At 41.1% G+C, this 25,409-nt stretch overlaps 2 protein-coding genes and 1 pseudogene across 3 annotated transcripts in view; all 3 read right to left on the bottom strand.

Annotated features, from left to right (window-relative positions):
* Nucleotides 1-1,178: 1,178 nt before the first annotated feature.
* Nucleotides 1,179-9,206, bottom strand: LOC148126556 (uncharacterized; annotated as a pseudogene). Its single transcript, XR_015742470.1, has 2 exons — nucleotides 9,003-9,206; nucleotides 1,179-6,189 (listed from the first exon to the last, which is right to left on the bottom strand). The product of XR_015742470.1 is annotated as an uncharacterized LOC148126556 (transcript).
* Nucleotides 9,207-12,244: 3,038 nt separating this feature from the next.
* Nucleotides 12,245-15,857, bottom strand: LOC148126555 (uncharacterized). Its single transcript, XM_087928324.1, has one exon. It carries the CDS (start codon nucleotides 15,487-15,489, stop codon nucleotides 14,131-14,133), a length of 1,359 nt encoding a protein of 452 aa, XP_087784450.1. The 5' UTR covers nucleotides 15,490-15,857; the 3' UTR covers nucleotides 12,245-14,130.
* A 6,007-nt stretch (nucleotides 15,858-21,864) lies between these two features.
* LOC113454978 (uncharacterized) overlaps nucleotides 21,865-25,409 on the bottom strand; it is a 56,773-nt gene continuing 53,228 nt past the window's right edge. Inside the window, 1 exon segment of the mRNA XM_087922988.1 lies at nucleotides 21,865-22,473. Coding sequence (XP_087779114.1) covers nucleotides 21,886-22,473 — 588 coding nt within the window. The 3' untranslated portion in view covers nucleotides 21,865-21,885.

The raw sequence follows: 25,409 nt of genomic DNA, 5'->3' as shown, positions 1-25,409 counted from the left end.
ACATGCTAACTAGTTGGAAATCTAGAAAACAGACTTCAGTTGTCATTTCCACAGCTGCAGCCCAATTCATAGCATTATAAGAATTGTGTCCAGAGACGATGTGCTATATCTGGTTAGTAAAGGATTTGGATATTGAAATGAAAGGAGTTATTCCAATATTTGAAGATAACACAATATGTATACAAATGGCAAAAGGTGCGAGTACCAACTAGAAGGAAGCATGTTGACATAAAATAATGTAATGTCAGGGAAGCAGGGAAGGAAAATGTAATAAGACATAATTTATTGTCCAGCAGAAAATAATTTAGCGGACCTCATGACAAAACCATGAAGCATACAAAAAACATAAAGATCTTGTGAAACAATTTTGTTTCGATGCTGTCCAGCTATAAATTGGAGGGGTGTTAGGATATTAAATGTAGTAGCTGGAACAGTAACATTGTACAATGGGCAAGAACAGGCAGTTCTAAGTTGATTAGTTGGAGAGTGCTGGCTCCTGCATGAGGCAATCTATGCTAAGATTGGATGCTGTAGGTGTAAAGGGGAAGTTTCCCATATTTCCCGCTTTTTTCTTTCTTCATCTGTGTGCTCCGTATCCTATTTGGATTTACCTCAGGATGTTTCTGTTTTCCTGACCATCTTGTTTGCTGTAAATATGTTAAATATATTCATTTATATAAAACTACAGTTTTACCTCAGTGTCTCTGATTTGATTTGAAAACTTGCTGCATAATTCCCCCACAGAAGACCACCTCTATTACACCCAGAAAATAAATCCATTTGCGGTAGATGTCATTTGCTGGAAGCATCACTGGGAGGGAGATAATTGTTATTTGTAGCTGGTACATTAGCCAGAGGGAGGTCCCCGTCCTCTGGGAGTCATGGAGGAGTTTGGGATTATGAGTGCACACAATGAATGGCTTTGTGAGCCTGAGCTCTTCCCAAGAAGCTCCCACGGGGATCACAGTTGCTTCTTAAAAGACCCCTCAACATGGTTTGGATGTGGCTCCTCCTACAGATTTGGAATTAATAGACTTGATTCATGATGAACTGGACTTTCTTAAGACCACTGGAGAATGGACCTAACCATGTCTAACTGGAAAACCATTTGGAAAATGAATCGACCAAGAGGTTTTAGGATTTAGGGGAATAAGGGACAACTGTTCTCTTAATTGCTCTCAACTTAAATTTTAAGAATAACTTTTATTAATAAGAATCAAACAAATGTATTTCATCCCGGACAAATCAGAGACAATTATTTTGGTGATTTAAGAAACCTGGTAAATTACAAACCATTCTAAACTTTATACAAATTAAATAGTAGATTGCTAAGAAGGCGCTTCGATGTTTCACTTTGTTGTTGGTTTACAATGCCTTTATAGATAGTAGATAAACATCAAACTGGTTGTAAATAGAGGTAGAATTTTATAAATTTTGGGCATGCTTCAGAAGGGGAGGAAAGTAAATTGCTCCAATGTGTTTATGAATATTTTAGTGGGAGGATAATAAAAGTACACCTGTTTTAGTCTTTTTTATTGGACATTTTTTCTGTTTTGCCTATCCCTGCTTTGATTTTGAAAAAAAATCTGTTTTTGGAGTTTGTAGTGTATATTAATATTTTGAATAAAATAACTTTTTTTAAAGCCCCTTTACCACAAGTATGTTTATGGGGCTACTGTGGACCTATTTTCTAAACTGCCTCTAAATTCATAGAATCATAGACACATGGGGTTGGTTGTATCATGGTGACCAGAACTGGATACACTATTCTAGGTCTGCTATCAACAGTGTAAACCAACTCTCTCACTTCTTGACACTAGGCTCAAAGGGTGGGATTCAAATTTTTAAACAACTGGTTCTCTGGGCATGGTTTGGTGGGTGTGGCTTAGTGGTCATGTGACTAGTTGGGTGTTGCTATATGGTCCCACAATCAAGGTATTCATATGGTTTCTCTCATGTGGGGGTTGGACTAAATGACCTCCGAGGTCCCTTAACAGATAACAATCAGAGTTGGAAGGGACCTTGGAGGTCATCTAGTCCACTCCAAAGCGGGAGACCCTACACCATTTCTGACAAATGGAAATCCAATCTCTTCTTGAAGGTCTCAGGGATGGCGCTCCCACAACTTCCAAGGGCAACTTCTGTTCCATTGATTGGTTGTTCTCACTATCAGAAAGTTTCTCCTTATTTCCAGGTTAAATCTCTCCTTGTTCAGTTTCCATCCATTATTCCTTGTCTGGCCTTCCAGCCCTGGATTGCTGTGCTGTTTCAAAGCATCCTCTGAAGTTGCATCTAGTCTAGTGCCAGGGTTTATGGTCCTTGCTTCTTTCTTCTCCTTTTTCTCCCTCCCTCCATATCTCATTGTTCTTTCCCTTCCCTCTTTCTCCCTTTCTTTCTTTCTCCCATCCCCCCTTTCTTTTTCTTCTTCCTTTTAAGAGAAAGGAAGGAAAGGATATTTAAAGCCATTAAACAGATTAATCTAGGGATATTTAAAGCCATTACATTGGATTAATCTTTAAACTGTTTGCATATTTGTACTTAAACAGAAAGAATTTTGTTTTAACACATATGGCTTCAATTCCAAAGTTATTTTTTATGAAGATCTAGTCATGCAACTAGTCATGAAACGGAGATTGGAAACAAAGCAAAAGTTAACCTTCTCACTCTTTCTGACCCTTTCTAACTGGCAAGTAGAAGTGAGCCTTTCTACTTGCCATTTTATTACCGAGAATTTACCACCATCTTCAAATTAAAGAGTTGCCTTCCAACAACAAAAAACACAAGTTTGCAAACTGCCTGAATAGTAAGTAACACAGCACATAATTTTGTATGTTAAATATCGAACCACGAGGTGGAAGAGGGAAAATATTTGTGAGAAATATTTACTGTGTTTTTTGCTTGTCAAATTTAAAAGGCTACTGGACTCCATAAAGGTTGTGACAGCAATAGAAGCTGAATAGTCTGAATTATGCTTTGGAAATTGTGTAATGTATGCTCTGAAATTGAGCAAATGAATGACACCTAAAAGTAAGCTGTTCTCTACAAAATCCATGCTGAACTTACCACACTAAGCCTGGCATGAAATACCAGAGCAACTTACTTGTTTTAAAGAGGAGAATATGGAAGAAAGGAAGAAGATTGGCTCCAACAGTTTTAGGAGACTGCATAGTTTTGTTTAACGAGAACATTCCCAAGGCAGTGATCAATACTGTATTAGCTGCTCCAAATGTTCTTTTGGCTAAACATTGAATCCAGGCATACTGGATGGCTGGATGCTCCCAAGAGGCTGCAGGGAGGCCTACTAGGCCCAAAACAGGGCCTAGCAAGCCTCCCTGGAGCCTTCTGGAAACAAAAATGGGATGTGTGTGTGGGGTGGTGGTGACGTTTTTGGCCTAGCAAGCATCCCTGGAGACTCCTGGGAATAAAAATGAGGCATGGGGGGGTGGGAGTTCCGGAACCCCCATGCCCCATTTTTGGCTTAACAAGCCTCCCTGGGAGCAAAACTTGGGCGCAGGGGGGCAACGCAGGACCCCGACGTGCCCCGTTTTTGCTCCCAGGAGGCGACCCTACACTCACCTGAGAACCAGATCGGCCTCTTGGGGACTCCGGGAAGAAGAGGGGCCAGCTGGTCTTCAGAACTACTGGTTCACCGAACTGGATGTAAAATTAACAACCGATTCGCCCGAACCAGCCCGAACCGGTAGAATCCCACACCGATTATGCCTCTGTTGATGCAGCCTGGGACTGCATTGGCTTTTTTCAGCAGTGGCAGCACTATACAGCACAATACTGGCACAAGTGGAACTTAGCATATGGCCCGGGGATACTTGGCCTGTCATTTTGAAGATTTCCCAGAGGCATCCACCATTTTCAGTGCACCCACAATACCTTAACACAGTCTACAAAGTGTTACAGTAGCAAAACAGAATACTTTGTACAAGTAACAATGACCCAGAAGCAGCCACCATTTTGACACAGAGGCAGGCATGAGAAAATAGAAGCTGCTTCCACAAGCCCGACACATGACCCAGGCATGAATCCCAAGCACATTCAAAATAACAGCTGCTTCCACAACATAGTCATGAAGCCTACAAATGCGTGTCTTGCCTTCCTTCACCAACATGAGGTTCAGAGATCTTCAAAAGGTATGGAGAATGAAGAGGGTGTGATGCCCGGTGGGTTGAGAGTCAGGCCTAATAATTGCAGGGAACAGGAAAATGCCTGTGGGGACCCAAAGGGTGGGGTAGTGGAGGCTAGACCTCCAAGAGATTCCCACAACTCTGAAGTAGCCACTGTTCTGCTTAACGACTTGAACATTTGTTTAACAGCTTCATCAGGGAGAGAAGGGGATGGGGATAGGTATTTAAGCAAACTAATCTCACTCAACAGGCCCCATTATAGTTGTATCTAGAGGTCTACTTCTATGGTGGCTGGGGAATTCTGGGGCTCAAAATATGGAAGACACCAAGGTAGAAGACAGAAATTCCACATGTGGGAATTCAATAATCAATATAAAAAAAACACCACCCAAAAGCCTTTTTGAGGAATTCCACTACTTCTGCAAAAAATGAAATTGCTGCTGATAACGAGAAACTGGTAGGTAGCCCTTTTCCATTTTTCTTTTCTCTCCACTTACAAGTCTAATTCTGAGATATGTTTTCACCTACACTCCTAATGAGAGATGAGAAATAAAATTCAACCCTTCTCTAAACTCATCAACTTTTCTGTCAGTTGGATTTGTGGGCAATAAGGAACAATTTATGCCAGAAGCATCATCCACAGACACATTTGTCTTCTCTGTGAGACCTCTAGTGTATCACCAGGTTCACATTCTGACAGAAACTTTTGCCACAAATAAGACGTTCAAAGGGTTTCTCTTCTGTGTGAATCCTGTGGTGTTTCACCAAGTAGGAATTCTGACTAAAATATACCCACAATCAGATTATTCAAAAGGTTTGTGTCCTATGTGAGCCCGCTGGTGTTTCACTGGGTCAAAATTCTCATTGAAACTTTTCCCTCATTCTATACATGCAAAGGGTTTTTCTCTGGTGTGGATTCTCTGATGTCTTACCAAGTTGGAATTGTAACTGAAACGTTTTCCACAATCAGGACATTCAAAGGGTTTTTCTCCTGTGTGAGTCCTCTGGTGTTTCACCTGGTCAGAATTCTGTCTGAAACTTTTCCCACAAAGAGGACATTCAAAGGGTTTCTCTCCTGTGTGAGTCCTCTGATGGTTCACCAGGTGAGAATTCTGACTGAAACTTTTCCCACAAACAGGACATTCAAAGGGTTTTTCTCCTGTGTGAGTTCTCTGGTGTTTCACCAGGCTGGAATTCTCACTGAAACTTTTCCCACAATCGGGACATTCAAAAGGTTTCTCTCCTGTATGAGTCCTCTGATGGCTCACCAGGTTGGAATTCTGACTGAAACATTTCCCACAAAAAGGACATACAAAGGGTTTTTCTCCTGTGTGAGTCCTCTGATGATTCACCAGGCAGGAATTCTGACTGAAACTTTTCCCACAATCAGGACATTCAAAAGGTTTCTCTCCTGTGTGAGTCCTCAGGTGGCTCACCAAGTGGGAATATGCAATGAAATGTTTCCCACAATCTGGACAGTCATATGGCTTCTCTCTGCTGTGAGTCCTCATATGTATCACCAAGTTGCCATTTTTGCTAAAGGGTTTACCACATTGGAAGCACTTGTAGGACATCTCTTCTGGTTAGGTTCTTCCGTGAAGGAAAAAGAATCTGTTCTGACAAAAACTTTTGCCACATTCAGATAATTTGTATCTGCTTTTCTCCAGAGTGGATTCTCCCCTGCGTAGTCACTTGCAATTTGTAGTCTGCTTCTTCCATTAAAGGCACACCTATGGAGCTTTTCCACCACTGATCCCTTTTCCTCCCAACTGACTTCCAGATATTTTCCTCTTTTTCTGATTGGAAAAATAATCTCCCTTGACCTTTTTGTGTATTGTGCGCTTGAGTTCCGTATACTCTACTTTTTGCAGCACAAAATCTCTCATTGATTTTCTTTCCTTTGCCTCTCAACTGCTGCGGAAGGAGAAGAATTGTGTGGGTTTTTTGATGGAAATGGAGAATATTTTTATTTCTGCCTCAATCTGTTTTGCGTTTTAATATTGCTTGTTATTCTCAGTTGTCCAGTGTGGCCTTCTGGCATCATCTTTGTCTGCAAGAAAATGAAAATGTAGCTTTTATTGTTTATAAAAGGGTTTCAGAAGATGTGAAAAAGCGTACATTACAATGAAAAAGCAAACATGCCACAATGATAGAATAATCTGTTACTTTAATAGTAATATTAATTACTGAGTTCCAGTTCAAATATCAATTCAATCATTAGATTCAGTTGTTGACTGAGGTCAGTCACAGATTTTCAGACCTGCAAATCAAATATAGTTATGTGAAGAAGAAAGTACACCCTCGATCTTTATGATTTTATGTATCACAACATAGTAAAAATAATTTCATCCTTAGCATTTTTAAAAATAGGTAAATATAATCGAAGATGAGCATCAACAGATGATATATTATACCCATGTCTTCATTTTTTTTTTACAAAAACAAAGCAAAAACAGAGACATGAAAAACTAAAAACACTGTTACTTCTTCCATAGGTATGAAGAAGCGAAGTAGCAGCTAGTGCTGCTGATCAAATGCCCTGGATCAATTGATCATCAGCAAGTGTGACTACATCTATAAAAGGCAAAGTTGTAGGTCTCCTGGTCTCCAGCACTAAGGTGTGAATTATATGCCAAAGAGTAAAGACATCAGCGGGGATCTTAGAGAAGCAATTGTTGCTGCCCATCAATCTGGGAAAGGTTTAAAGACTTTTTCCAAATAATTTAAACTCCATCATTCCATGTTCCACATTCACAAGTGGAAAACATTCAAGACACTGGCCAATCTTCTCAGGAGTGGAAGTCCCAACAAATTCACCCAGGGTTCAGAATGTGCAATGCTCCGATAAATTACAAAAATCCAAACGTTGCATCTCAGGATCAACAGGCCTCATTTAGCACGTTAAGTGTTAAAGTTCATGACAATTAGAAAAAGACTGGACAAGTATGGTTCGTTTGGAAGGGTTGCCAGGAGAAAGCCTCTGATTTCTAAAAAGAACATGGCGGCAACGCTTAAAATTTGCAAATTTGCATCTGAACAAATCACAAGACTTTTGGAACAGTGTCCTTTGGATGAGACCAAAGTGGAGATATTGTCCATCTTGTTGAAAACCAAACCAAACATCAACACAAATGTCTCATATCAACTGTCAAGCACAGTGATGAAGGGGTGATGATTTGGGCCTGTTTTCCAGCCACAGGATATGGCTACTTTGCAGTTACTCAGTGGTTTATGCACTCGTCTCTATACTATAGTATTCAGAATCAGAATAGATCTGGAAGGGACCCTGAAGGTCTTCTCGTTCAGCCTTCTGCTCAAGCAGGAGATTCTATATTATTTCAGACAAGTGACTATCCAGTGTCTTTTTCAAAACATCCAGTCATGAAGCACCCACAGGGCCTGAAGGCCAGCTGTTCTACAGGTTAATGTCCTCACTGTTAGGAAGTTTCTCCTTAATTCCAGGTTCCTTCTCTCATTGATTAGTTTCCATCCATTGTGTCTAGTTTCCATCCATTGTGTCTGGAAAATAAGTTGTCCCCCTCCTTTGTGGCAGCTTCTCAAATAGTGGACTACTGCTATCATGTCCCCTCTTGTCCCTCTTTTCTGTAAATGAGCCAAACCCAAATCCTACACTGTTCTTCAGGTTTTAGTCTCCATGTCTTTAATCAACTTAATTGCTCTTTGTACTTTTTCCAAAGTCTCAACATCTCTTTTGTAATTTGATGACCAAAATTGGATGCAGTATTCTAGATGTGGACTTACTAAGGTTTTATAAAGCAGTGCTAATACTTCAGTGATTTTGATTCTAGAGTCAAATTTGAGACCATCTGTGCAATAGCAGTTTCTCACATGGCTCCTCTGTTTTGCCTTTCTTTCTGCAAAATACATGACAAGATGTAATATGTTCATGTGTTGTTGATCATCTGAGGGTATATCTATCTACTTTTAAGATTTCTAAGGACCAGGTGATTTTTTACTATGTGCTGATAGGTAAAACCATAGAACTCAAACAGGGTGTACTTTCTCTTTCACATGGCTGCATATTTGGATGAAATGGGAATAGATTATACATTTGGAAATATACATGTATAAAGATAAATACAAATACAAACATATAAATGGAGAAAATCCATGTGTTTCAAGCCTGAAAAATGTCCCAAAATAGGTAATGACAAACCTTCTGAGGTAATTTATAGGTGTGGGGCTTTAATTGATGCTTTTATGGTGCCATGATAGCTTCGAAGGTTCAGGAAACAAGTGGTAAGTGAGGACTACCTATACAACTGAACATCCCCAAAAGATTACAAATTGCTAGGTTAAGCACAGTTGAACCTGGTTAATACGCAGATGGGGCACCAATAGGAAATACTGTGCTTGTTGGTTAGACATGGAAATAATAATAATAAAAAAATCTCAGAAGAGAGCAGGGGAGGATCAGTCCGATATTTCTGCCAAGAAAAAAGCTGGTCCATAAGAGAATAACCGAGTTGGAAGGGACCTTGGAGGTCTTCTAGTCCAATCCCTGCTCAGGCAGGAGAGTTTATATCATTCCTGATTAATTGCTGTCCCGTCTCCTCTTTAAACCCTTCAATGATGAAGAACTCACAACTTTTGTGGGCAAGCTCTTCCCAAGGAATTAATCTTAACTTGAAGGAGGATTTTTAAAATCTTCCCACCAGCAGAAAATCGCGGCCACCACTGTTAAAGCTTGGAGCACCAGCGGGCTCAAAATTTGGGGAGGGAAGAAACACGTAGCAGCAGCTGATATGCTTCAGCCCAGTTGCTTCTCTGCTTCCACATCCCGCAGGAAACCCAAGAGCCCGACTTGCTCCCAGCCTCTCCTCCCACCTGATCTCAACTCACCTTTCAGCTGCTGTTTCGACCCTGGGAAGAGCAGAAAAACCACTCTGCACATCAACTTTCTCCCATGAGTGATCCGGAAGAAGATCCTCTCCTCCCATCCTTTCTATCAATGCTGTACTCGATGGTTTTAACTCCTTTAAGCTCAACCACATTTGCCTATTAAAGGCTTTCCAGTCACTAATATGTGACTGCTATATGCCAATAGGATAGGAGGCAAAAGAACAGGCTTGTCTGTCTCTAACGTGTTCGTGAGATATTTTCACTGATTAAATGCTGTCGTTGATGAGTCCTAGCAACCTATGTTTGCAACTGATCCATGTGAAATAGTGAAGTGTGATGCAAAAGTAGGTTGTGAAGATTAGCTATGTGCTGAGCCCTAAATGTTTATGAAGTTCTTACAGGATTGCATACTTGGAAGAAATCAATTCTCCATGCAGGAGACCCTATACTGTTCCAGACAAATGAATGTCCAATCTCCTCCTTAAAAACCCCATTATGGAGCACCCACAACTTCTACAGGCAAAGCATTTCCACTTATTGTTCTCACTGAAAGGAAATTTCTCCTTGATTCTAGGTTGGATGTCTTTTTGATAAGTAACCCTGTTACTCTTTGTGCTGCTCTGAGGGCAGAGGTGGTATTCAGCAGGTTCTGACCAGTTCTGGAAAACATGTACTGGAAATTTTGAGTAATTCAGAGAACTGGCAAATACCACCTCTGACTAGTCCTGCCCCCATCTATTCTCCGTGTCCTGAGTCCCAGCTGATTGGAAGGGTCTTCTTTGGTTGCCCCTCACAGGAGAAAAGAGCTGGAAAGCAGGTTACTGGGGTGGGGAAGAAATCAGGGGTGGGATTCAATTTTTTTAACAACCGACTCTGTGGGCGTGGCTTAGTTGGTGGGTGTGGTATAGTGGTCATGTTACTGGGTGGATGTGGATTGGTGGTCATGTTATTGGCTGGGTGTGGCCAACTCAATATCACTCACATCGAGGCAAGCATCTCTTCGTCTAGCCTCTCATGACTGTGGGGATGCTGCAACAGTCGTAAGTGTGAAAAATGGTCATAAGTCACTTTTTTCAGTGCCATTGTAACTTTGAATGGTCACTCCACACAAGCAAAGTACCAGCAAAGGAGGGGAAAGAAACTCCAGAGATGTTCCTGAGAAGGAAGTCTAGTCCTGCCAAGAATGTAATAAGGGTTAACGGAGAGACAGTTTCTGTAGCAACACCAGAATGTTTCCTTCCTGCCTTCCTTACAGGATTAGGCCAGTAATTCCTTGTAACAACTGGTTCTCCAAACTGCTTAGAATGTTAACAATGTTAACAACCGGTTCTAGCAAATAGGTGGGAACTGGTAGAATCCCACCCCTGGAGGGAATGGGGATTTTGCAGTATCCTTCCCCTGCCACACCCAACAGGCCACACCCACCAAACCATGGCCACTAAGCCATGCCCACATAACTGGTAGTAAAATTTTTTGAATTCCACCACTGTCTGAGGGGCATTGGACAATAGATCCACCCCCTTTTCTGTTTCAGACATTCTCTGTGTTAGACTAGATATATCCAGTTCCTGCAATAGTTCGTTGTAGAACTACTTTGGAGTAGAAATAAAGAAATTAAAAGAAAGTGGGTATGTTCTAAGTCAGAAGAAGACAATAGAATAATAGTTAAAAATATATGGAAAGTTGTAAAAGTGTGCAAACTTCCATGACCCCAGATTGGCAAACCATCAAAAATAGAACAATCTGTAATCCGGAACTCTATCAAGCAGTCCTAGGAGATCTGTTATGCAGTATTTATCACATACTGTGGCCAGATATTACCAATTCAGTCAACATTTTAAGCCATTGCACATTACAACCTACACAACAACACTGGTTAGGAATTAAAAGGATACTGTGTTACTGAAAGGGAACCAGGGGTTTTTAGGATTGAATTTACAACAATCTCGTGAATTGGAATTGACATGCTTTGTAGACAGTATTTGGGCTGATGATGTACAAGATAGAAAGTCAATGTCAGGATTTGTTATAATGTTAACAAACACGGTAACTAGTTAAAAATCTAGAAAACAGACTTCAGTTGTCATTTCCACAGCAGCAGCACAATTCATAGCATAATCAAAATTGTCTTCAGAGTTGACATGGTATATACGGTTAGTGAAGGATTTGGATATTGAAGTGAAAGGAGTTATACCAATATTTGAAGATAACACAACATGTATACTAATGGCAAGAGGTGCGAGTACAAACCAGAAGGAATCATGTTGACATAATGTAATATCAGGGAAGGAAAATTCAATAGACACAATTTATTGTCCAGCAGAAAACAATTTAGCTGACCTCTTGGCAAAACTATTAAGTATACAAAAACACAAAGATCTTGTGAAATAATTTGGTTTCAATGCTGTCCAGTTATAAATTGGAGGGGTGTTAGGATATTAAATTTAGTAGCTGGAACAGTAAAATTGTACAATGGGCAAGAACAGGCAGATCTAAGTTGATTGGTTGGAGAGTGCTGGCTCCTGCATGAGGCAATCTAAGCTATGATTGGTTGCTGTGGGTGTAAAGGGGGAGTTTCCCATTTTTCCCGCTTTTTTTCTTTCTTCATCTGTGTGCTCCATATCTTATTTGGATTTACCTCAGGATGTTTCTGTGTTCCTGACCATCTTGTTTGCTGTAAATATGTTAAATGTATTCATTTATATAAAACTACAAATTTACCTCAGTGTCTCCGATTTGATTTGGAAACTTGCTGCATAATTCCCTGACAGAGGACTGTCTCTACAGTAGATATCGTTTGCTGGAAGCATCACAGGGAGGAAATAATTGTTGTCCTATCCAGCTGGTAGATTACCCAGAAGGATGTAAAGGATCTTGGTGAGAAAAAACATTTCTGCTCTGGGAGGTCCCCTTCCTCTGGGACTCATGGAGGAGTTTGGGATTATGAGCACACACAAATGAATGGCTTTGTGAGCCTAAGATATGCCCAAGAAGCTCCCATGGGGATCACAGTCGCTTCTTAAAAGACCCCTCAACACGGTTTGGAAACTGCAACTGAAGCGGATGTGACTCCTACAGATTTGGAATTAATCGACTCGATGAATGATGAACTGGACTTTCATAAGAAGACTGGAGAATGGACCAACTATATCTAACTAGAAAACAATTTGGAAAATGGATCAACCAAGAAGTTTTAGGATTTGGGGGAATAAGGCACAACTGTTCTCTTAATTGCTCTCAACTTAAATTTTAAGAAAAACTTTTATTAATAAGAATCAAACAAAGATATTTCATCCCAGACAAATTAGAGAATGATGATTCTGGTGATTTGTGATAAATAAAAAGCCCTTGTAAACTTTATACAAATTAAACCGAATAGTAGATTGTTAACAAAGTGCTTTGATGTTTAACTTTGTTGGTTCATCTGGTAATTACAATGCCTTTATACATCATAGAAGATGAATGTCAAATTGGTTGTAAATAGAGGTAGAAATTTATAAATTTTTGGGCCTGCTTCAGAAGGGGAGGAAACTAATATTCCCCTAATATGCTTATGAATATTCTGGGGGGGGGGGATAATAAAAGTAAATCTGTTTTTCTCTTTTGTAATGTACATTTTTTTCTTTTTATTTGTTTTTTCAATTCTTGTTTTGCTTTTGAAAAAAATTCTTTGGTTTTGGAGTTTGTACTGTATATTAATATTTTGAATAAAATAACATTTTTTAAAAAAAGGACGTTTACCACAAGAATGTTTATGGTGCTAGTGTGGACTTATTTTCTAAACTGCCTCTAAATTCATAGAATCATAGAAACGTGGGATTGGTTGGAGCATGGCGACCAGAACTGGACACACTATTCTAGGGCTGCATTCACCAGCACAGTATAAAGCAACTCTATCACTTCTTCTTGTCTTGACGCTATGCCACTGTTGATGCAGCCTGGGATTACATTGGCTTTTTTCTGCAGGGGCAGCACCATACAGCACAATACTGACAAAAGTGGTATTTATCATATGGCCCGGGGACACTTGGCCTATCCTTTTGGAGATTTCCCAGGGGCAGCTCCATTGTGCACCCACAATTCCTTAACACAGTCTACTAAGCGTAAAGAGAGCAAAACAGTATACTTTGTCCTAGTGACAATGATCCAGAAGCAGCCACCATTTTGACACAGAGGCAAGCATGACAATATGGCAGTTGCTTCCACAAGTCCGCCACATGATCCAGGCATGAATCCCAGGCACATTCAAAATAACGGCTGCTTCCATGACACAATCATGAAGCCCACAAACACATGTCTTGCCTTCCTTCACCAACATGAAGTTCAGAGATCTTCAAAAGGTATGGAGAACGAAGAGGCTGTGATGCCTGGTGGGTTGGGAGTCAGGCCTAACAATTTCAGGGACCCAATGGGAACAGAAAAATGCCTAGTGGAGGCTAGACCTCCAAGAGATTCCCACAACCCTGAGGTGGTCACTGTTCTGCTTAGTGACTTGAGCATTTGTTTAACAGCTTCATCAGGGAGAGAAGGGGATGGGGATGGGTAGTTAAGCAAAGTAATCTCAATTAACAACCACTGCAACATGTAACCGAAACTGGCAGTCCCCATTACAGTTGTATTTAGAGGACTACTTCTATGTTGGCTGGGTAATTCTGAGGCTCAAAATATGGAGGACACCAAGGTAGAAGACAGAAATTCCATGTGTGGGAATTCCATAACCAATATACAAAAAACACCACCCAAAAGCCTTTTTGAGGAATTCTACTACTTCTGCAAAAATGAAATTGCTTCTAATAATGAGAAACTGGTAGCCCTTTTCTATTTTCCTTTTTCTCCACTTACAAATCTAATTCTGAGGTATGTTTTCACCTACACTCCTAATGAGACGAGAAATGAAATTCAAGCCTTCCCTAAAGTCATCAACTTTTCCCTCAATAAGGAACAAATAATGCCAGAAGCATCATCCACAGACAGATTTGTCTCTTCTGTGTATCCTCCAGTATATCACCAGGTTCACATTCTGAAAGAAAATTTTGCCACAAATAGGACATACAAAGTGTTTCTCTCCTGTGTGAGTCCTGGTGTTTCACCAGGTGAGAATTCTGACAAAAATATACCCACAATCAGGTTACTCAAAAGGTTTCTCTCCTGTATGAGTCTTCTCCGGGGAAGAATTCTCATTGAAACTTTCCCCAAATAGTACACATTCAAAGGGTTTCTCTCTTTTGTGAATTCTCTGGTGTCTTACCAAATTGGAATTGTAACTGAAACATTTTCCACAATCACGACATTCAAAGGGTTTCTCTCCTGTGTGAGTCCTCTGATGGTTCACCAGGTGAGAATTCTGACTGAAACTTTTCCCGCAAACAGGACATTCAATGGGTTTCTCTCCTGTGTGAGTCCTCTGATGGTTCACCATGTCAGAATTCCGAATGAAACTTTTCCCACAATTGGAACTTTCAAAGGGCTTATCTTCTGTGTGAATCCTCTGATGGTTCAGAAGACTGGAATTCCAACTGAAACTTTTCCCACAATCAGAACATTCAAAGGGTTTCTCTCCTGTGTGAGTCCTCTGATGGTTCACTAGGTGTGAATTCTGACTGAAACTTTTCCCACACACAGGACATACAAAGTGTTTCTCAACTGTATGAGTCTTCTGGTGGTTTACCCGGTTGGAATTCTGACTGAATCCTTTTCCGCAAACAGGACATTCAAAGGGTTTCTCTCCTGTGTGAGTCATTTGGTGTTTCACCAGATCAGAATTCTGACTGAAACATTTCCCACAAATGGGACATTCAAAAGGTTTCTCTCCTGTGTGAGTTCTCTGATGTCTTGCAAGGTGAGAATTCTGACTGAAACTTTTCCCACAATCAGGACATTCAAAGGGTTTCTCTCCTGTATGAGTCCTCTGGTGTTTCATCAGGTCATAATTTTGTCTGAAACGTTTCCCACAATCAGGACATTCAAAGGGTTTTTCTCCCGTGTGAGTCCTCTGATGGTTCACCAGGTTGGAATTCTGACTGAAACATTTCCCGCAAACAGGACATTCAAAGGGCTTCTCTCCTGTGTGAGTCCTTTGGTGTTTTACCAGGCTGTAATATTCACTGAAACCTCTCCCACAAATAGGACATTCAAAGGGTTTCTCTCCTGTGTGAATCCTCTGGTGGTTTACCAGGCTGGAATTGTGACTGAAACATTTCCCGCAAACAGGACATTCAAAGGGTTTCTCTCCTGTGTGAGTCCTCTGGTGTATCACCAAGTCATAATTTTGTCTGAACCTTTTCCCACAATCAGTACATTCAAAAGTTTTCTTTCCTGCATGAGTCCTCAGGTGCCTTACAAGGTGGGAATATCCAATGAAATGTTTCCCACAATCTGGACAATCATATAGCTTCTCCTTGCTATCAGTCCTCAGAGGTATGTGCTTTTCTCCGCAGTGGATTCTTCCCTCCATAATCACTTGCAATTTGAAGTCTGCTTTTTCCATTATAGGCAGAGCTTTTCCACCACTGATATTCCCGAGAAGGTGAAAAATATGTGTGATCTCTTGTTTAGTGGTGCTTTGATTTAAGCCCCTTTCTTCCTCCCAGAGCAACACAAGTATTACTGTCTGCTCTATGTACCCGTCCAATTCATCTTTTCCTCCCCACTTACTTCCAGATATTTTCCTCTTTTTCTGAATGGATAAATAATCTCCCTAGACTTTTTTGTATGTTGTGTTCTTGAATTCCACATGCTCTACTTTTTCCAGTTCTAAATCTCTTATTTTTTTTCCTTTGTCTCCCAACTGCTGTGGAAGGAGAAGAATTGTGTAGTTTTTCTGATGGAAATGGAGAATATTTTTATTTCTGCCTCAATCTGCTTTGCTTTTCAACATTGCTTGTTATTCTCAGTTGTCCAATGTGGTCTTCTGGCATCATCTTTGTCTGTAAGATGGAAATGAAAAGGTAGCTTTTATTGTTTATAAAAGAGTTGCATTAAATGTGAAAAAGTGTATGTTATAATGAAAAAGCAAATATGACACAATACTAGAATAACTTCTTATATTAATTGTGATATTTACTACCGAGTTCCAGTTCAAAATCCATTCAATCATTACATTCACTTGCTGACAAAGGTCAATCACAAATTTTCAGACCTGCAAAGGGTTATCATAAAATACAGTTATGTGAAGAAAGTACACCTTCAAGGTATATAGTTTTGTGTGTCATGATATAGTAAAAATAATCTCATCCTTTGCAGTTTAAAAATAGGTAAATATAACATCAGATGACCAATAACAGATGATATATTATACCCATGTCTTCAATTTTTTTAACAAAAAGAAAGCCAAGACAGAGACTTGAAAAACTAAAACACTCTTACTTCTCCCGTAGGTATGAAGAGTCGAAGTAGCAGCCAGTGCTGCTGATCAAATCCCCTTGATCAATTAACATCAACAAGTGTGACTATATCTATAAAAGCCAATGTTGTAGGAGTTTCTTCCAGCATTCAGGTGTGAATTAGATGCCAAAGAGTAAAGACATCAGCGGGGATCTTAGAGAAGCAATTGTTGCTGCCCATCAATCTGGGAAGGGTTATATTTTCCAAACAATTTAAACTCCATCGTTCTATGTTCCACGTTCACAAATGGAAAACATTCAAGACACTTGCCAATCTTCTCAGGAGTGGCAGTGCCAGCAAATTCACCACAGGTTCAGGATGTGCAATGCTCAGAGTAATTACAAAAAATCCAAACATTGCATCTCAGGATCAACAGGCCTCATTTAGCACGTTAAGTGTTAAAGTTCATGACAGTTAGAAAAAGACTGAACAAGTATGGTTCGTTTGGAAGGGTTGCCAGGAGAAAGCCTCTGATTTCTAAAAAGGACATGGCAGCAACACTTTGATTTGCACATTTGCATCTGAACTAATCACAAGACTTCTGAAACACTGTCCTTTGGATGAGACCAAAGTAGAGATATTGGCCATAAAGCACAGTGCCATTTTGATGAAAACCAAAAAATCCATCAAAAAAACCATCTGATATCAATCGTCAAGCACAGTGATGAAGAAGGGGTGTTTTTTTCCAGCCACAGGACCTGGTTACTTTGGAGTTACTGAGTTGTTTATGCAATCGTCTTTATATTATAGTATTCAGAATGAGAATAGATCTGGACGGGACCTTGAAGATCTTCTAGAAATTACAAGAAAGAGGGTATGCTCTAAGTCAAAAGAAGAAAATAGAACAATTGTTAAAAATATATGGAAAGTTGTAAAAGTTTACAAACTTCCATGACCCCTGATTGGCAAACCATCAAAAATAGAACGATCTGTAATCCGGAACTCTACCAAGCAGTCCTAGGAGGTTTGTTATGCAGTATTTATCACATACTGTGGACAGATATTACCAATTCAGTCAAGATTTTAAGCCATTGCACTTTACAACCTACACAACAACACTGGTGAGGAATTAAAAGGATATTGTGTTACTAAAAGGGAACCTGGGATTTTTAGGATTGAATTTTGTAGAAAGTATTTGGGCTGATGACGTACAAGATAGAAAGTCAATGTCAGGATTTGTTATAATGTTAGCAAACATGTAGCTAATTGGAAATCTAGATAACAGACTTCAGTTGCCATTTCCACAGCTGCAACACAATTCATAGCTCTATCAGAATTGTCTTCAGAGGTGACATGATATATATGGTTAGTAAAGGATTTGGATATTGAAGTGAAAGGAGTTATACCAATATTTGAAGATAACACAACATTTATATAAATGGCAACAGGTGCGAGTACCAATCAGAAGAAAGTATGTTGACATAATGTAATGTTAGAGAAGTGGGGAAGTTTGCACACTTTCACAACTTTCCATATATTTTTAACAATTGTTCTATTTTCTTCTTTTGACTTAGAACATACCCTATTTCTTGTAAGTTCTTTATTTCTAGTTCTACAATGAACTATTGCACAAACTGGATATCTAGTCAAACACTACTATATCTACCTGGGAAACAATTTGGAAAATGGATCGACCAACAGCTTTTATGATTTGGGGGAATAAGACACAACTGTTGTCTTGTTTAAACTTAAATTTTAAGAAAAAGTTTTATTAATAAGAATCAAACATAGATATTTCATCCCTGACAAATCAGAGACAATGATCCTGGTGATTTATGGCAAATAAGACCCATTCCAAATGTTATACAAATTAAACGGAATAGTAGATAGTTAACAAAGTGCTTTGATGTTTAATTTTTTAGTTGGTTCACCTGTTAATTATAATGCCTTTATAAAGCATAGATAGATGAACGTCAAATTGGCTGTAAATAGAGGTAGAATTTTACAAATTTTGGGCCTGCTTCAGAACGGGAGGAAACTAATATTGCTCCAATAAGTTTATGAGTATTCCAGTGAGGGGATAATAAAAGTATATCTGTTTTAGTCTTTTTTATTTCCTCTTTCTTCTGTTTTGCCTATCCTTGTTTTGGCTTTTGAAAGAATTATGTTTTTGGAGTTTGCACTGTATATTTTAAATAAAATAACCTTTTAAAAAAAAGTCCGTTTACCACAAGCACATTCAGGGAGCTACTGTGGACCTATTTTCTAAACTGCCTCTAAATTCATAGAATCATAGACACATGGGGTTGGTTGTATCATGATGACCATAACTGGACACACTATTCTATTGTCACCAGCACAGTGTAAAGCAACTCTATCACTTCTTCTTGTCCTAACACTATGCCTCCCTTCAGAGATGGTATTCAACCAGTTTGCCCCAGTTTGGGCAAACCAGTAGCTGTTGCTGCGGCATGGGTTGCTGAACCTTGGCTGACAACGCCCTCGACTCGGTCGCCCAGTCGGCTTGGTTGCTCTCCTACTGTTCCCTACCATGTGCCAGCTTGGGCGTATGTCCCAAAGCTGCTGCACATGCGCACTGCGTGTGCAGCTATTACACTTGAAGTACGCATGTGCAGCAACCCCAAGATATTCACCCACCTGCCCTCCCTCCCAGAGCATGTTTTCTTTCTTCTCCTGGTGGATGTGCCAACAGGTGGGTGGGTGGATGTCCCAGGGCTTCTCGCGAAATGCCTTGCAGCTGCTGCGTGCTTTTTGTGGTATAGCTGCAGTTCAGCAGCCACACTGAAAAAAGCATGCGCTGTTCTATGTGCCGGACCTGGCAAGTCCGAGTAGCCGGCGAATAGAACAGGGCGGTGCCAGACCATTGGAAAAGCGGAGTGAAGCCGGAGATCAGTAGCCGCCTCTTTCGCAGTGGAAGAAGCCTCTCCGAATCAGCCAGCTGGTCTCCTTCTCTGCCTATTTGTTCTGTATGGCTGAGGAGGAGGAGATCAACCGGACGATTTGGGGAGGATTTCTGCCCAAAAGAAATGGCTGGAGACCGAAAAATAGTCGCCTCCAGCAGCGGCCCCTTTAGCCAGCTGGTCTCCTCCCCCTTGGCCATACAAAACAGGTGGAGAAAGAGAAGACCAGCTGGCCAATTCGAGGAGGATTTCTGTGCTGTGAAAGAGATGGCTACTAATCTCCGGCTTCGCTCCACTTCTCCAACAATCCGGTGCAACCCTGTTCTATGCACCAGCTGCTCGGACCTGCCAAGCCTGGCATATAGAACAGGGCATGCTTTTTTCGATGCAGCTGCAGAAAAAAGCATGCAGCAGCTGCAGGCATCTCGTGATAAGGGGGGCAAAAAGCCCTGGGACATGTGATCACTTGCTGGCTGGATGGGCCGGGCTGGAAGAGGCATCCACCAGGAGAAGGAAGAAAGTGTGCTCTGAGGGGGCTGGCCAGGAAGACGGGCAGATGTCCCGGGACCACTTAAAAGTCGACTTTCAGAGCGCCCCCCATGGAAGAAGTCAAGAACCAAGAGCAAAAGTAGTGACAGAGGGGGTGACAGTCGTGTGTGTCCCTCCACAAGGAGTGTAAAGGGAGGCAGACAATGCACCTCTGAGGAAAAGAAGAGGTGCCGAAGCCCTGGCTGTCACCTAGGAGGGGACTACAGAGGGACCCATCACAAGCCCGTCACCCCCCGCCACCGCTACATTTGTTCTTGTTCTCGGTTTCTTCCATGGTGGCGCTTTTAAAGTTGATCTTTAAGAGCTGGAAGATGTTTCGTGAGATCGCCAACTCATCACTGGGAGAGGTATAGCCCCTGAATTCACGAGAAGTCTTCCTTCATGCTTCTTGTGCACGCCAGGAGAGCCTAACTGGACTGAGAGAGAGCGCAGTTGACTGCTGTGAAGCGAGCGCCTTGGCTTCCCCTCCTGCTCCTCACAGTCACCCTGAGCCGGTGTGGTTCTTTACTTGGGCAGCCAGACAGCTGCAGCAGCGCCTGCAGCCGCAACAGGCACCACTGCAACAATGAAGTACAGTAAGATTTGGTGGTGCAAATTTATCTCTGAACGGCTTCTGATTCTGGCAAAAAACAAAACAAAAACCACCAAAACAAAACCCATTCGGCAGGTAGACTCGACAGGCAGACGTTATCTTTAGTTGGACTTGGTTTTTTTTGTGAGCCCAAGAGTGGAGTAGGAGGGGGAAGGTACATAGGAAATCACAATGTCTCTGCAGCATTGGTCATGTGACTGAGTGGGAGTGGCCAACTCAACGTCACTCGCAGCAAGGTATCACACCACCTTGTCCAGTTGGCCATGCCCACCCAGTCACATGACCACCAAGCCACACCCACCAAAAAAGCCATGCCCACAGAACTGGTAGTAAAAAATTTTGAATCCAACCACTGCCTCAGTTGATGCAGCCTGGGACTGCATTGGCTTTTTCCAGCAGCAGCAGCACTATATAGCACAATACTGGCACAAGTGGTACTTAGCATACAGCTTGGGGATACTTGGGCTGACCTTTTGGAGATTTCCCAGAGGCAGCCACCATTTTCAGTGCACCCACAATTCCTTAACACAGTCTACAAAGTGTTAAGGGAGCAAAACAGAATACTTTGTCTTAGTGAAGATGACCCAGAAGCAGCCACCATTTTGACACAGAGGCAGGCATGACAAAATGGCAGCTGCTTCCACAAGTCTGCCACATTACCCAGGCATGAATCCCAGGCACATTCAAAATAACGACTGCTTCCACGACACAGTCATGAAGCCCACAAATGTGTGTCTTGCCTTCCTTCACCAACATGAGGTTCAGAGATCTTCGAAAGGTATGGAGAAGGAGGAGGCTGTGATGCCTGGTGGGTTGGGAGTCAGGCGTAACAACTGTAGGGACTGACTGGGAATAGGAAAATGACTGTGGGGACCCAAAGGGTCAGGTAGTGGAGGCTAGGCTTCCAAGAGATTCCCACAACTCTGAAGGAGCCACTGTTCTGCTTAACGACTTGAACATTTGTTTAACAGCTTCATCAGGGAGAGAAGGGGGTGGGGATAGGTATTTAAGCAAACTAATCTCACTCAACAGGCCCCATTATAGTTGTATATAGAGGACTACTTCTATGGTGGCTGGGGAATTCTGGGGCTCAAAATATGGAGGACACCAAAATAGAAGACAGAAATTCCATGTGTGGAAATTCCATAATCAATATACAAAAAACACCACCCAAAGGCCTTTTTGAGGAATTCCACTACTTCTGCAAAAATGAAATTGCTGCTGATAACGAGAAACTGGTAGGTAGCCCTTTTCCATTTTCTCTCCACTTACAAGTCTAATTCTGAGATATGTTTTCATCTACATTCCTTATGAGAGATGAGAATGAAATGCAAGTCTTCTCTAAACTCATCAGTTTTTCCTTCAGTTACATTTCCCTGTGGGCAATAAAGAGCAATTAATGCCAGAATCATCCAAAGACAGATTTGTCTCCTCTGTGAGTCCTCCGGTATATCGCCAGATTCAAATTCTGACTGAAACTATTCCCACAATCAGAATATTAAACGGGTTTCTCTCCTGTGTGAGTCCTCTGATGATACAGCAGACTGGAATTCCGACTGAAACTTTTCCCACATTGAGAACATTTAAAGGGTTTCTCTCCTGTGTGAGTCCTCTGGTGTATCACCAAGTTATAATTCTGTCTGAAACATTTCCCACAAAGAGGACATTCAAAGGGTTTTTCTCCTGTGTGAGTACTCTGATGGTTCACCAGGTTAGAATTCTGACTGAAACTTTTCCCACAAACAGTACATTCATAGGGTTTCTCTCCTGTGTGAGTCCTCAGGTGTCTCACAAGGTGGGAAGATCCAATGAAATGTTTCCCACAATCTGGACAGTCATACAGCTTCTCCCTGCTGTGAGTCTTCAGATGTATCACCAAGTTGCCATTTTCACTAAAGCGTTTACCACATTGGAAGCACTTGTAGGGCATCTCTTCTGGGTGGGTTCTTCTGTGAACCAAAAACGATGTGTTCTGACAAAAGCTTTTGCCACATTCAGATAATTCATATGTGCTTTTCTCCAGTGTCAATTCTCCCCTGGGTAATCCCTTGCGATTTGAAGTCTGCTTTTTCCATAATAGGCACAGCTATGGAGTTTTTCCACCACGGATATACTTGAGAAGGTCAAAAATATACGTGATCCCTTGTTTAGTGGTGCTTTGATTTAAGCACTTTTCTTCCTCCCAGGAAAACACCTGTATTACTGTATTACCTATGTGCCGATTCAATTAACCTGTTCCTCCCCACTTACTTCCAAATATTTGCCTCTTTTTCTGAATGTAAAAATAATCTCCCTTGACATAATCTCCCTTTTTGTGTAACGTCTCTTATTGATTTTCTTTCCTTTGTCTCTCACCTGCTGTGGAAGGAGAATAATTGTGTGGTTTTTCTGATGGAATTGGAGAATATTTTTATTTCTGCCTGAATCTGCTTTGCTTTTCAATATTGCTCGTTATTCTGTTGTCCAGTGTGGTCTTCTGGCATCATCTTTGTCTGTAAGATTCAAATGAAAATGTAGCTTTTATTGTTTATAAAAGGGTTGCAGAAGATGTGAAAAAGTGTATAATACAATGAAAAAGCAAATATGCCAATATGCTAGAATCATCGCTTACATCCATTGTGATATTTACTACCAAGTTCCAGTTTAAATATCCATTCAATCATTAAGTTCACTTGTTGACTCAGGTCAGTCACAAATTCTCAACCCTGCAAAGTGTTATCATCAAATAGATAGATAGATAGAATTCTTTATTGGCCAAGTGTGATTAGATACACAGGGAATTTGTCTTTGGTGCATATGCTCTCCGTATACATAAACAAAAACCAAAATTCATTCATCAAGAATCATGAGATACAACACTCAGTAGTAGTCATAGGTCACTAATAAGCAATCAAATCATATTAGGAAACAAATAAAACAATACAAATTGTAAAGATACCAGCAACATGGTTATAATCGTAAATGGGAAGAGATAGGTACTAGGACGAATGAGAAGAATAATAGTAATACAGCCTTAGTAAATAATTTGACAGTGTTGTGGGAATTAGTTGTTTAGTAGAGTGATGGCATTCAGGAAAAAACTGTCCTTGTGTCTAGTTATTCTGGTGTGCAGTTCCCTATAGCATCGTTTTGAGGGTAGCAGTTGAAACAATATATGTCTAGGATGTGACACAGCCCTCTTTCTGACTTGTGCAGTATTTAGGGACTAAATGGAAGGCAGGTTGGTAGCAATTTTTTTTCCAGCAATTCTAATTATCCATTGAAGGCTGTGTCTATCTTGTTTGGTTGCATAGCAAAATCAGACAGTTATAGAGGTGCAGATGACAGATGCAATAATTCCTCTGTAACAGTGAATCAGCAGCTCCTTGGCGGAACGTTCTTTGTTGTGCTTTTTTGATGACATTTTTGATGTTAGGTGTTAATTTTAAGTCTTGAGATATGGTAGAATCTAGAAACTTGAAGGACTCTACTGTTGATACTGTATTGTCTAATATTGTAAGAAGTGGTTGTACAGGAAGGTTTCTCCTAAAATCTATCACCGTTTCTACTGTTTTGAGTGTATTAAGTTCAAGATTGTTCTATTTGTACGACAAGGCTAGTTACATAAATACAGTTATGTGAAGAAATAATAAAATACAGTTTATGAATGTGTGTGTGTGTGTGTGTGTGTGTGTGTGTGTGTGTGTGTATATATGGATCTTTGGTTGTTCGGGTTTTCTCCCGCGTAAGATTCGAAGTATCTAGGCAACGTTTCGATGAAGTCTCATTCATCACCTTCAGGCTTCTGTCTCCGGCTCTGTGCTTCTCAGAGTAATGGAGATTGCAGCTGCTTCCTCCTTTTAACTGCCAGTGGGGTGGGACTTGATTGGGTGGGGGCTTGGCTGTATTCTGATTGGGTGGGGTGTGTTCTCATTGGTAGGGGTTTGGCTGTGTTCTGATTGGCTGGGGGTTAGCCGTGTTCTGATTGGTTAGAGGCGTGTTCTGTTCAGGTGGGGGCTTGGTTGTGCTCAGGTTAGTCTTAGTTGCTGGGGGATTTGAGCTGGTGAGCTGTGATCTTGCTGTTTGGCTTCGAGTTCGTGGTCGTGCTGCATCTTCATAGTGGGTGTCGGTTTGCTTCATGTATGGCTCGGGGGGGGTTTGAAGTGGGTAGTGATGCAGCTGCACTGCAGCTTCTGGTCCATGGTCGTGTCTCATCTTCTGAGTGGGTGTGAGTCTGTTTTCTACATGGAAGTGTGGTGGTGGCATCTTGTGTGGCTCTCATGGGTGTGGGTCTGGTGTCCTTCTTCATGTTAGGTACTCGTCTGTTCATGAGGGCGGGTTTCCAAATGGCTGGAAGGCGGGAGGTGTCATCTCGTTTGTTCATGCTGTGTGGGCGTTTTTCTATCTCTATGGCTTCTCTGATTATTCTGCTGTTGAAGTGTTCGGTTTTGACGATGGTTCTGGTATTTTTAAAATCAATTTCATGTCCTGTGGCTTTGAGGTGTTGGACCAGGGAAGAGGTCGTTTCTTCTTTTTTGATTGAGTTCTTATGTTCTTCAATGCGTGCACTTATTTTTCTGTTAGTTTGTCCAATGTATGTGGTAGGGCAGGCAGTGCAGGGGATTTCGTATACTCCTTGGTTTTCTAATTCGATTTTGTCTTTGGGGTTTCTTAGGATGGTGGATATTTTTCTGTTTGTGCAGGATGCTGTTTTGATGTTGTGTTTTTGGAGGATCTTGCTAATTTTGTCTGTAGTGCCTTTTATATATGGGAGGAGGGCTTTGCCGTTTTCTTGTTCTCTGTCTTGGATTTTGGTTGGGGTTTCTTTTTGGATTAGGTGGGTAATCTTCTTTCTTTGGAATCCATTGGCTGTAAGTACGTTGGTGAGAGTGTGTAGTTCAGTTTTTTGGTGTTGTTCATCGGCTAAGCATTTTGTTCTGGAGATGAGTGTCTTGGCTACGGAATTGATCTGTGCTGGGTGGTGGTGTGAGAGTGCATGTAGATAGCGGTTTGTATGTGTTTTCTTCTGGTAGATGGTGTGTC

This window comes from Pseudonaja textilis, chromosome 2 (assembly GCF_049901715.1).
Source record: "Pseudonaja textilis isolate UNSWEBS1 chromosome 2, rPseTex1.2, whole genome shotgun sequence".
Taxonomy (NCBI): Eukaryota; Metazoa; Chordata; class Lepidosauria; order Squamata; family Elapidae; genus Pseudonaja; species Pseudonaja textilis.
This window is presented reverse-complemented; position numbering and strand designations above follow the sequence as displayed.